General features: G+C 61.1%; 5 protein-coding genes across 7 annotated transcripts in view; 3 read left to right on the top strand and 2 right to left on the bottom strand.

Moving 5' to 3' along the window:
• Positions 1–644, top strand: part of CHLRE_08g365205v5 (uncharacterized protein) — an 11,042-nt gene extending 10,398 nt beyond the window's left edge. Inside the window, exon 3 of the mRNA XM_043064914.1 lies at positions 209–644. The gene's annotated coding sequence lies outside the window, so the exon portion shown is untranslated. The remainder of the gene's footprint in view (positions 1–208) is intronic.
• Positions 645–692: 48 nt separating this feature from the next.
• On the top strand, positions 693–4,954 carry CHLRE_08g364950v5 (uncharacterized protein). 2 transcript variants are annotated; one of them, XM_043064895.1, is made up of 3 exons: positions 693–1,371; positions 1,474–3,896; positions 4,709–4,954. In XM_043064895.1, the coding sequence occupies exons 1-2, from the start codon at positions 1,353–1,355 to the stop codon at positions 3,174–3,176; spliced, it is 1,722 nt and encodes a 573-aa protein (XP_042921909.1). In that variant the 5' UTR covers positions 693–1,352; the 3' UTR covers positions 3,177–3,896; positions 4,709–4,954. The 2 variants fall into 2 exon arrangements, with proteins under 2 accessions (XP_042921909.1, XP_042921908.1); XM_043064896.1 differs by lacking the exon at positions 4,709–4,954 and having other exon boundaries at positions 1,474–4,204.
• On the bottom strand, positions 4,697–6,952 carry CHLRE_08g364989v5 (uncharacterized protein). 2 transcript variants are annotated; one of them, XM_043064897.1, is made up of 2 exons: positions 6,491–6,942; positions 4,697–6,402 (listed from the first exon to the last, which is right to left on the bottom strand). In XM_043064897.1, exons 1-2 carry the CDS (start codon positions 6,688–6,690, stop codon positions 6,393–6,395), a joined length of 210 nt encoding a protein of 69 aa, XP_042921906.1. In that variant the 5' UTR covers positions 6,691–6,942; the 3' UTR covers positions 4,697–6,392. The 2 variants fall into 2 exon arrangements, with proteins under 2 accessions (XP_042921906.1, XP_042921907.1); XM_043064898.1 differs by having other exon boundaries at positions 4,957–6,402; positions 6,491–6,952.
• Positions 6,953–7,776: 824 nt separating this feature from the next.
• Positions 7,777–10,682, bottom strand: CHLRE_08g365027v5 (uncharacterized protein). Its single transcript, XM_043064900.1, has one exon. The coding sequence runs from the start codon at positions 10,618–10,620 to the stop codon at positions 10,438–10,440; it is 183 nt and encodes a 60-aa protein (XP_042921910.1). The 5' UTR covers positions 10,621–10,682; the 3' UTR covers positions 7,777–10,437.
• Positions 10,683–10,782: 100 nt separating this feature from the next.
• Positions 10,783–10,811, top strand: part of CHLRE_08g365065v5 (uncharacterized protein) — a 15,932-nt gene continuing 15,903 nt past the window's right edge. The window contains exon 1 of the mRNA XM_043064902.1: positions 10,783–10,795. The gene's annotated coding sequence lies outside the window, so the exon portion shown is untranslated. The remainder of the gene's footprint in view (positions 10,796–10,811) is intronic.

The raw sequence follows: 10,811 nt of genomic DNA on the forward strand, positions 1-10,811 counted from the left end.
GCATCTCTTTTGGTGCTCCACCTTCCGTCGCCTTACATGGCTGCGCTTGACACATGCTGCCACTCGTCGTTGTACTTATTTAGTTATAGTGTTATAACTTATGCTGTTGAGTGGCGCGAATGTACGGTAAGATGCAGACGGGGTTAGCATGTAAGCTTGCCGCCGTGCCGCGCTTGAGTAGCTCTTGCCCCCTTCGTTCCGGCCTTAGTCTGTCATGAGCCTGTGAGCAGCTGCAGCATGGCGCAATTGCTCAAACCGATGCTCAGGCCAGCACTGGTGGTCCCCCGCTAGCCGCCGTGTCGGCCAACGCTGACACGAACTCGCTAAGGGAAAGTTTGGATGGGACGCAGGGGCCGCGCGGTGCCCTTGGACGCAGGGGCCTTAGCGGCCGCACCTGCAGCCCTGCGCGTTCCCTCCTCGGTGAACGGTGCACCACGCGGGCGCATGCAGCCAATATGTGCAAGAGATGTCGGGCATAGGAATATGGAGACCGCCTATCCAGGCTTCGCAGGCTCCAGCCTCCAGGTGTCGCTCAATCGCTGCCCTGGCGCCGTGAGGGCGGCGTGCATGTCTGCGCAAGCCCACCCGCCGGGTGCCACTACCGGTTTGGGCTGAGTCCAGAGGAGCCCAAAGCTTTGGGGGGCCTGAAACCACCGCAACATTTGTCCCCCAACGACTTTCGACATAGCAACGTGTAGCTCGTGCATCCCTAGGGACTTGCCGGAGTGGCACCCGGGTGCGCAAGCCCACGCGCAAGCCGTGCCAGGCCCGTGCATGCATGACGCAGCTCGCGCGCGCTCTGTGGGCTTCGGACTCGCCGACCCCGGGCAACCTTTCAAGGGCTCTCGTGGTCATTATCAAGCACCAACAGCTATTCGACACTGCGTATTACCCGGCCGGCGCTTGCAGGCCCCGAACGCGACGCGAAGGAGGGTGCTAACAAGGCACCCGGGCCAGCGACTTGTCTCTTAAGATATTGGATCTTTCAAAGTATTCATACGTGGGCGCTGCTGAGGCGCAAACGGGCCCCTCGCTGCAACGGGTCCGAATGGCCATGCCGTACGGGTTCCGCGACTTTTGTTCCTCGCTGCTGTTTCTCCACAGATTATACAGACTGTCCCGGCACAATACCTTGCCGGACATCGTAGTGAGCGCAAGAAACACGCGTGAATAAGCGAAAGCACATTTCGCGCGCTACTACCCGTCTCTACATCGCTCAACTCAAGCGTCCACAAGTTTTGCTGTGATAACAAGTCATAAGTATGGCGCCTCGCGCCCGCTCTACCTGGGCCTACGGCCTTGCGGCACTTCTCGTCGCATGCAGTTTTGCTTGTGTGGTGAACGGCGCTCGAATGATTCAGCCTGCCGATGGTAAGCTATCCGCAATATTCCTTACCTTACTCGACGCCGCGAGCGTGGCAAACTGCAACGGGCTCTGAGTCACACCATGCTACCTCCTGCCTACCTTCGCAGATGTGTTTCCCCTGGACCACAACGACTCGGCGATTGACTCGGAAGCCATCCAGCAGGTTGTGTCGGCGCTGGCGCACATGAACCAAGACAGCGAGGTCATGCGCCGCGTGCTGGCGTCGGGCGTGTACCCGCCGTCACCCGCCCCTCCCAGCCCCGAGCCCAACAGCCCAAGCCCGGCGCCTCCCAGCCCATCCCCACCCCAGCAGCCGCCCTCACCCCCGTCTCCACCATCCCCACCTCCATCACCCATCGACCCCCCGTCTCCGCCATCTCCAGCTCCCTCGCCCCATCCCCCGTCGCCTCCCGCGCCTCCCTCCCCCTCTCCCCCGCTGCCTCCCGGCCTTGCGCTTGAGGCGGAGCACTACGTGGCTGGCTTCTCTGCTAACGCCACCATCGTGGCCAACCTGGATGTGACCAGCCAGGCGTCTGTGGATGCCTTCATTGCCGCCTTCATCCAGCTCACCGCCACCGCCCTCAACATCGACCCCGCCAACGTGTACGTGACGCGCGTGACCAAGGGCGGCGCGTCCAGCGGCCGCCGCCGCGCCGCGCTGGAGCAGAGCGGCGCTGCGGAGCATGTGTGGTCTGCGTCGGAGCTGTCTGCGCTGCTGCCCGGCGCTGGCCTGAGCCTGCTTGCGCTCAAGCGCGTGACGCCCGCCGATGACGCCACCGTGGCTGGGCTTCGCTCCGCCAAGCTTGAGCTGGTGCTGGGCCCAGGTGCCAAGCTGCAGCAGGCTCGCCGCAGCGCTCAGCAGCAGCAGCCGTCGTCTACTGCAGATGTGATCGTCGACTTCACGGTCGTGACGCTGGTGGAGGTGGCGCTGCCTCCCTCGCCGCCGCCCAGCCCGCCGCTGCCTCCTGGCGTGTCTGCTCCTCCCACCGCTCCTGTTTCGCCTCCGTCTCCTCCTCCTCGCCCTCCCCGCCCTCCTCCGCTGAACGTGGCTGTCCTGACATCCGCCCTGAACGCTTCTTGGGTGAACGAGGCCCCCTCTCCGCCTCCCTCGCCTCCGCCGTCGCCTCCCTCGCCCAGCCCGCCTGCGCGCGTCACGTCGGCCCGAGTCAGCCGCATGCCCGCCCAGGGCACCCTGTCGGGCGACAGCAGCAAGCCCGTGGTGTGGTACAACGACGCCAGCTTCCGCAGCTACCGCAAGCCGCGCAGCCCTCTGAACCTGGTGTTCTGGAGCGCACGCCGCCAGTGCACCGCCACGGTGGGCGTGTGTGGCGGCTGCCCGCGCGCCTGGGCTGTGCCGTCCAACGCCACGCAGACCACGACGACGCTGCCTCTGTACTTCCGCGAGCCCATGCAGCTGGACAGCATCACCATCACGCAGCTGCAGAACCCCGGCGTACTGTCTGTGGAGCTGCTGCCGTGGCCCGCCACGCCCATCCCTGAGCTGCCCGACGTGGCGCCTGTGTCCGGCCCCAAGGGCCAGCCCGTGTACTCGGCCGCGTCTGACAGCACGCCCTGCGGCGGCGACCTGGTGATCAGCGTGCCTTCCGACCGCTCGGGCAGCTCGGAGAGCGTGCCTCCTCGCGGCAGCCAGTCGGAGCTACCGCCGCGCCTGCGCCGCACGGCCGTGGGCGGCATCCGCATCACCGTCAAGGCGCAGGCCAAGGGCGCCAAACCCACCTTCATTTCGTCGGTGCGCTTCAGCGGCCGCGTGCTGTACCCGGCCAACCCCGCCGCGTACGATGGCATGTAAGGAGCACCAGCCTCCAGCAGGCATAGGTTTGTGCAACGCGACGTGACGAAAGCCGGGCACTGCAAATTGTGCATGGTGGATAGGAGCACAGATGGGCACTGAACCAGAAGTGCTGCATCTGTGCGGTTTAGTGATTCACATGAGACGATTGGGACTAGCCACCTTAATTTATGTCTAACAAGCGTGCGGGGGACCTAGCTGTGGATGCAGATGAAGCGCTGCCCGACCATTACGATCAAGGACACGTGTTGACATCTGCGCGATTTATTGGTATGCATGGGACGATGGGCACTAGCCACCTTGATTGATCTCTAGCATGCGTGTGAGGGCCCTAGCTGACAACGAAGATGAAGCCCTGTTAGACACTAACAAGTCAGGGACGATTGTTGACATGCCGCGCCATTACACGCGGGTGTCTTAGCTTGCACAGCCTAGCAGGGCTTGATTCAGCCCATTTAGCTTGCGCCGAAAGCGCTTTTTAACGATTTAAGGGTTCGTGTTGTGGTTAGGCGACTAGTACACGGCGGCATCGTGCCTAGTACGGATGGTGACCAGATGCCGTAGCAGGATGTGCGCCTGCGGTGTGGATGGATGTGGATGCGAGACTGGTAGGAGAAGGACGAAGGAGCAAAGTAGCAATCACCTTGTGAGGCACGCAAATTTCATTCGTTCGTTGTTTGCTCCGTCTCTTATAGCGTTCCGTACGTACGTACGCAGGTGGTGCGTCGCAGCACGCAGCGCCACTGGCACGCGGTGGTCTGTGTGTGCACACTGTCCACAGGCAAAGATTGCAGAGCCCTGATGGAGTCCTGAAACTGTGACTCACTTGGATGGCCTGCCAAAACCGTCTGACACGAACCGCAGCAACGCAACTAATCTAGCACCGAAGCGCAGTGCATGTCGCCTAACGGAGTAACAGAATGGGACCAGCCAGGTGGCAGAGGGCAGATACTGTGGCCAAGACCATCACTGGCTTGCAGTTTCGGGCCTCGAGGCATGGCGGCATGATCAATACATCATATACTCAGAAAGAATCGCGTAAACCGCCGAGAACCCAACGGCGACAGCCCTCCTTCCTTATTCCAACCCGCGGCGCTTCATCACACTCTGTTGTGTTCGTCTCACTCGCATTCGACTCGCCCACCACTCAGCCGCACAATAATACGGGCTCCCTCTTCTGCCTTCGCCCGGTTCTTCTGCCTTCGCCCGGTTTTTGCCCCTGCCTGTGAGCCTGTCACACTGTCTGCCACCCAGCCACTGCTTTGCTGCACTCTGTATGCATTTTCTCTGCCGTTCTCTTCAGTGCTCATCCGTGGACGCTGGTCGCCTGCCTGCAGGTGCGCTGTGACTCAGCATATTGAGTGTGGCGTTGCGTTGCGTTGCGGTGTGTGTGTGTGTGTGTGTGTGTGTGTGTGTGTGTGTGTGTGTGTGTGTGTGTGTGTGTGTGTGTGTGTGTGTGCGTGCGTGTGTGTGCGCGTGTGTGTATGTATGTGTGTGTCTGGCGCTGTTGCTGTGTGTCTGGCACAATTCAGGCTCCCTCTTCTGCCTTGCCGCGCCCTGTTCTTGCCCTTGCTTGCCACACTGTCGCCCGGCCATTGCTTTGCTGCACGCTGCTCGCATTACGAGGTTGTCTTTCATCAGTGCTCATCCGTGGACGTCGGTCGCCTGATTGCAGGTGCGCTACCACTCAGCGTCGCATACTGTCTGTGTGGTGCTTTCGCCTGGCCGGGCGCCCGGAGCGTGAGGAATGCGCGTCAGCATATTATGAACGTCCCCTCCCATCCATCAAAACGGACTGTCCCTCCTGTCTCCCATGTACCACCGAACGCGCACAGTCCCCCCCCCCCCATTGACGTTCCAGCCTGCCAGCAAGTCAGCAATGTCTTGGTACAGTAACTCCGAGCCGCGCACTCATGCCTTGGCGTTGCAAGTTGAATGTTACGGTCTGGGGAATACACGAGCCGCGCACTCATGCCTTGGCGTTGCAAGTTGAATGTTACGGTCTGGGAACACGCGGCACACTACGCCATTCTGCCCCTTACCCTGTCCCATCGGATTCAACTGGTCCTCGGCAACCGTCCAGGACCCCGAAATCAGTATGTAGCTGGCATCAGCGTCTGTGCAGAATGCCACAAGCAGTTCTCGGCACCCGTATGTTCTCACCACCCCACATGGACGAGTCCTTCAGTTGATTATTGGTTACACGGATGGGTCTTAACTTTACGCTCTGTCGTGCAATACGGCCCCGTTTCTTCCCGAGAACACAACCCGGCCGCCATTGCATGCCGTTCACCTACCGCCGCACTACACCCGGCCATACCGGTGCTACCGGTGCCTGCCAGGCGCAGTGGATGAAGCATGGCACGCAGCCCTCAAAACACAGCATTAACCCTGCTCGAGCAGCCCAATTGCTATTGGCAATCCAAAGCGCCCAAGCCCAGACCTTATCACCAACAACCGTGCTCTCCTCCAGGAGACCATCAAAGCGCTTTGAGAAACGGGCAGGCAGCACACGAGCCCACCCACGCGTGCGCCACTGTACTCAACAGGAACAATTTCAGCTTGCTTGGCCGGCAATGGCGGTGGCCCACGGCAGCATGGACCGCGCCCAGGTCCTCATAACACAAAACTCAAGAAACCAAAATAAGCAGTGTGTGGCCAAGTACCTGTGGGTTTGGCGAAGCACGCGCAGCTAAAGGCGCAAATTAATGTAACCTGAAAACCATATGAAGTACCGTAGTACAGAAAACAAAACGGCATTGCTGCCAGGTGTTGGTTTCAGCACTGTCACTGCAATATCTGCAAGGCCATGTCGCATTTGCGCACGCGGGCTCAAGCCAGCCATCCAATTAAGCTTGTGAGCTAATTGTGCACCCCGGCAATTATTACGCAAACGCCATGGAAGTGGGGCCACCGCCGTACGGGGGCTGTCAGCACCTGCAGCGCCCATCTTGGGCTGAGCACATTCAACCGGAGCAGTATGTGCCGTCCTTGACGTCAAGCCACAAGCGCAAGCCCAAGTAAAAGCAATACCAGCAAACGTTATTGAAACGGGCGTGGAATGGAAAAAAAGGATGCTTGATGGCACACCGTCTATCAGCGTCCAAACAGGGGCCAGTGACCCAATGACCAGTCGAGGATTTGCCAACGGGAATGCAGTGCAAATGTCGAGCCTTGTACTGCCAGAGCTGCAACCAGTTGACAATACCACAAACATCATACCAAACTGATGCAACACCAAGTGCCATGAATCAGTAATACGGCGCGGCCGCAGAAAGTCCACGTCAAGCAACCCTAACAGGCAACAGCCGCACTTGTCCATCTGATGCATCTGAAAGGAGCTGTCCAAGGCAAGCGGAGCCTCTTGCTGCGATCCAAGCATCTCCTGGCGGCGGCGCTCCGCCTCCGCAGCCGCAGCAGCCACCGCCACAGTGCCGCTGCCCAGGGCCATGCTGCGCAAGGGCCCCGCAGCGCTGGCGCCCAGGCGAGCCAGGTGACGCAGAGCGGACAGCATTCCGAGCGATCCCTAGAGGCTTGAAGAAAAGGATGCGACCGCGTCCTAGGTTGTCGGGATGGATCCCGGCTTGCGGTGGGTATCGGGGGGGGGGGGGGGGTCCGGCACTGGCAAGCGTGTCCAGAGCCGACAGTACGCGCAAGGTGAATTTGTGATAAATTGCTGTGTGGTAGCTGTGAGAGTCTAATTTCAGTCTCTGTACTCGAAAACAAGGGTTCTAGGAGAAAACGATGGCCCAGCTCGTGTCCGTGTTGACGTCGGTCTTTTGTGCGGTATATTTCATGGGCACCACTGTATTCATCATGTTGGACAGCAGAGCAGCCGCAGAGTTCGGGCAAGAACAGGCGTCTCTGAGGTCTCATGGCTCCAGGGCCCGCATGGGGCTGGAATGGGGCGCCGGGACTTTGCCTCATAGGTGGCCTCGCCTCGCCAGCCTCCCTCCTTCGGGACCCATAGAAAAATGCGCGCTAAGGTGAGTCTCGATGCAGCAGTTATGCAATGCACGCTATGTCTCTAACAAGCGCCTGCGCGCCGCATTGCAAGGGTGGCGCCGCCCAGACACTTCGGCAACTGTCTCTGACCCGTCTGCCGCGCATGTGCTGTGCCTTTTTCATGAATGCAGTGGAGGAAGAAGCGTATGCGTCGGCTCAAGCGCAAGCGGCGGAAGATGCGGCAGCGCTCCAAGTAAACGGAGAGGCTGTGCCTCCCGCTGGTGGAAGGCGGCTTGTGAGGAGGAGGCTTCCAGCCTTGCAACAGCTATCTTCTGACTCTTGCTAGCGGCATTGGGCTCTGGTTTGGGAGCCTGCTGTAAATCCAGAGCTCACTTCTTCTCGTCTCTGTCCATCCTCCAAGCGGCTTTGCTGAACGTGATCTCGCCGTTATCAGAAGCTCAGCTTACCGGCGACAGCTCAGACGGCGAGCGGGTTTGGCGGCGGCCAGTACCGGCAGCATTGCGCGAGAGCGGCGGGCGGGCGAGCAGCTGCTCTGGCGGCGTGGTGCTACATGCAGTAGCAATGGTGCCTGCTGGCTCTTATGGGAGCCGGGCAGAGGGTGGACGTGGGCGGGGGCCTGAACCATCTTGTTCCGTGATGGTGCGGGTGCCCGCCCCGCGACCCGGTCGGAGGACACCACGCCTGCCGCCCGCAGCAGCATTAGGGGGCGGGATCACGTCAACACGTACAGATCAGTTGGGCCAGCAGCCCATACAGCCGGTTCTGGCGCCACTGCCGTTTAGCGCTGCACCATGCTTCAGCAGTGTCAGGTCACTCCTCGCAGCCCACTCCTCGCAGCCCTGGGCTGCCAGCTTCGCACAGCCCAAACAAAGCTCCCTCCAGCCCATACCGTAGGAGGTTGTTCGCAGCTGTCAGATATGCATAGCAATGAAACGGGGAGGTACAGTGGTGTCATGCAGCATATGCAGCCGTGTATGCAGCCAAGGGGTGGCTCCGCGGGACTCAGGAGGTCAGCCAAGCAAAGTGTGGGGGCAACCCGGGTTCACTCTCGGGACCAGTAGGCTGCACGATGTGGCATTCGCGGTTTGCAAAGTTTGGGGGTCTCCCGGAAATGGCAGCACCAGCTGTGAGACCCATGTCAGCAAAGCATGTCTTATGTTACCAGCAGGGGAAGGCCGTAGCTTGCCATTGGGCGGGGCACACGTGAGAATGTCCGTGTCTGCCCGTGTCCCTTACTACGTGTCTGCCCGTGTCCCTTACTCAGATGGTATAGCACGTTGCATGTAGGGCGCTAGGGGCGGTAGTACTCCAATCCCAACTAAACCGAGGCAGGGAGTGCCGCGGACAGCATGCAGGCCCCAGACAGCACGCAGACCCGCAGACAGCACACCCGCAGACATCAGACCCGCAGACAGCACAACAGCCCGCGTGGTCCGCCATGTCCGCGCAGCCCCACCCCTTGCGGATTGCCATGATGCCATCCTGTCTGCTTGCGTCGCTCTATTGCCGCTCCCCTCCCGCCTGGTGATCTGGCCCAGTGGCCCTGCATTCGCACTGCGGTGACGTTACAGCTTCGTACCCAGGGCAGGGCTGGGCAGCCAGCCAGCGAGCTAGCCTGCAGCTAGCCCGCTGCAACCGGCTGGGCCACGTGACGCGACGCCTGTGATGCCCCGTGCTTGGCTGGCGGTTGGCTGGCCAACTGCAGGCCATGACCACAACACCGGCAAGCCTAGCTGCAGTATCGGCACCCGTAAAGCCCACTTTCCAGGCGCTCATGCGTCATGGCATACGTGCGCGCCCGGCCAAACCGCTTGCTACCGCCCACAATATGGCTGCCTGCCGACCGTCCAGGCACAATCTCCGGGTTGCCCCTCTCCACGTAAACCCAAATCAGCCAATGAAGCCCCCATCGCACGCCCTCCTCTGAAGTTGGACGCGCGCCACTTGGATGACCCGGCACAGCCATGCATACAGTAAGGCCACTACTTGCAGCATAGCATGCCCGTCAACATATCGTGATATTCGTGAAGAATCTCCGCGCAGGCGCAAGCACGCGCCGCGCCGACCTTCCCTACAATCAATACTTTGTGTACTTGAAACTACAGCGGGGCCTTCAACATCCGGTAGCTCCTCAACGCTACCTGGCACACTGCAGGCACGTCAACGCACATAACGGGAAAAGCGCACGCGCATACACATGCACATGAAAGCCCGGGAACCCAATCTGGCGCGCCATGCGCTCATACCGGCGCCTATGCGCACCATTGCAGCGTCACCCCCCAAGAGCCGGCCCCTCTTGAGCGCACCCCTTGCAGGCTTGCAACCTATGCTGAGGACCTCGCTCTGGGGGCTTGGTGCCCCAGGCCCCACGCCCACCGGCCCAGTCAATTCCATGAATTCCTGCCAGTCCAACTTAGGGTTCAACACGGGTTAAGCGCCTCGCCTTGCCTTGCCATGGAAGCATTCCATCCGCCGTGTCCAGCAAACCTGCTACTGCTTCATGGATCGTGCACCTCATGTCATCATTCCCAATTCCCAATCTACGTGGACCTCAACCACGGCATTCTCCCTGCACCCGCAACAACCAAATGAAACAAGCGCGAGCAAGCGCCGTCAGCTCGCGCAAATACAATTGTTGCATTATTACTTTGGACGAAAAGTACCGTGCGTGCTTTCCATGCATGAAATAGATGCATCTAGGAAGGAAAGCCGGACCTCCCGGCGCCGGCGGCGCCAATCGCACTGCCCTGCGAGGCCGCACGCGCTCACACGCCGCGCCGTAGTGCATTAGGCCATGTGTGCACAACCGCCATCCCCGACACAGCCGTACTTACCCTAATGCGCCCGCCTGCACCAAGCTGCACCCATGGACCCCAATGTGTGCATACCCAGATGTGCGGGCCCTTCACACCTGCTACCGGTACCCTGTACGCCCAACACTTCCAACTCCTCTATGCAGTGCACCCAACCGCCCACTGCACGCCAGCAACAACCAGCAAAGCCACTGCCCTGCAGCAATTCCCAATTTCGACGTCAGCGACGCAGAGATGCGCGCAACTCCCCGACATGTCCTGCCCGTGTGCGCCTGCCCCACGTCTCCCGCAGCTGCCTCCCTCGTGTTCGGCCGGCTGCCCTCCGCGCAGCTTGAATCCTGCCGCTCCTGTCCCGACCTCAACTCCTGCATCCCCGCCCCCGCCTGCACCTTCCGCCGCTCGCGCCCGCGCCCGGGCGCGCTGCGGCCTCCGCGTTCCTTGTTGGCGCCTGCTGGCCCACCTGCCCACTCTGCCCACTCTGCCTACGCGTACTGCGGCACCTGCTGCAGCAGCACCGCCACCTCCGCCGCCACCTGCGCCGCGGTGGGCCGTTGCTCCGGCCGCGTCGCCAGCATGCGCTGCCCCAGCGACTGCACGCCGGCGTGTACGCCGCGCGGCCACTGCAGCTGCTTGTTGTTCTGACCCACCTCCACCGACACCTGCATGCAGGGCGTGATGGCGTGGTTAGGGGCGGGGGGAGCGCAGCGCGCGTCAGCGATGCCGAAGGACGCGGGCATGTGGTGTTATGCGTGTGGCGTGCACAGCTCTAGCCCTTGATGTGCGCGCGCATGTGCGAGGGGTTATGCTCGGGCGGCCGTCCGTACTCTCACAGGCACACACGCAGATACGCACGCAC

The sequence above is a fragment of the Chlamydomonas reinhardtii genome, chromosome 8, assembly GCF_000002595.2.
Source record: "Chlamydomonas reinhardtii strain CC-503 cw92 mt+ chromosome 8, whole genome shotgun sequence".
Classification (NCBI taxonomy): Eukaryota; Viridiplantae; Chlorophyta; class Chlorophyceae; order Chlamydomonadales; family Chlamydomonadaceae; genus Chlamydomonas; species Chlamydomonas reinhardtii.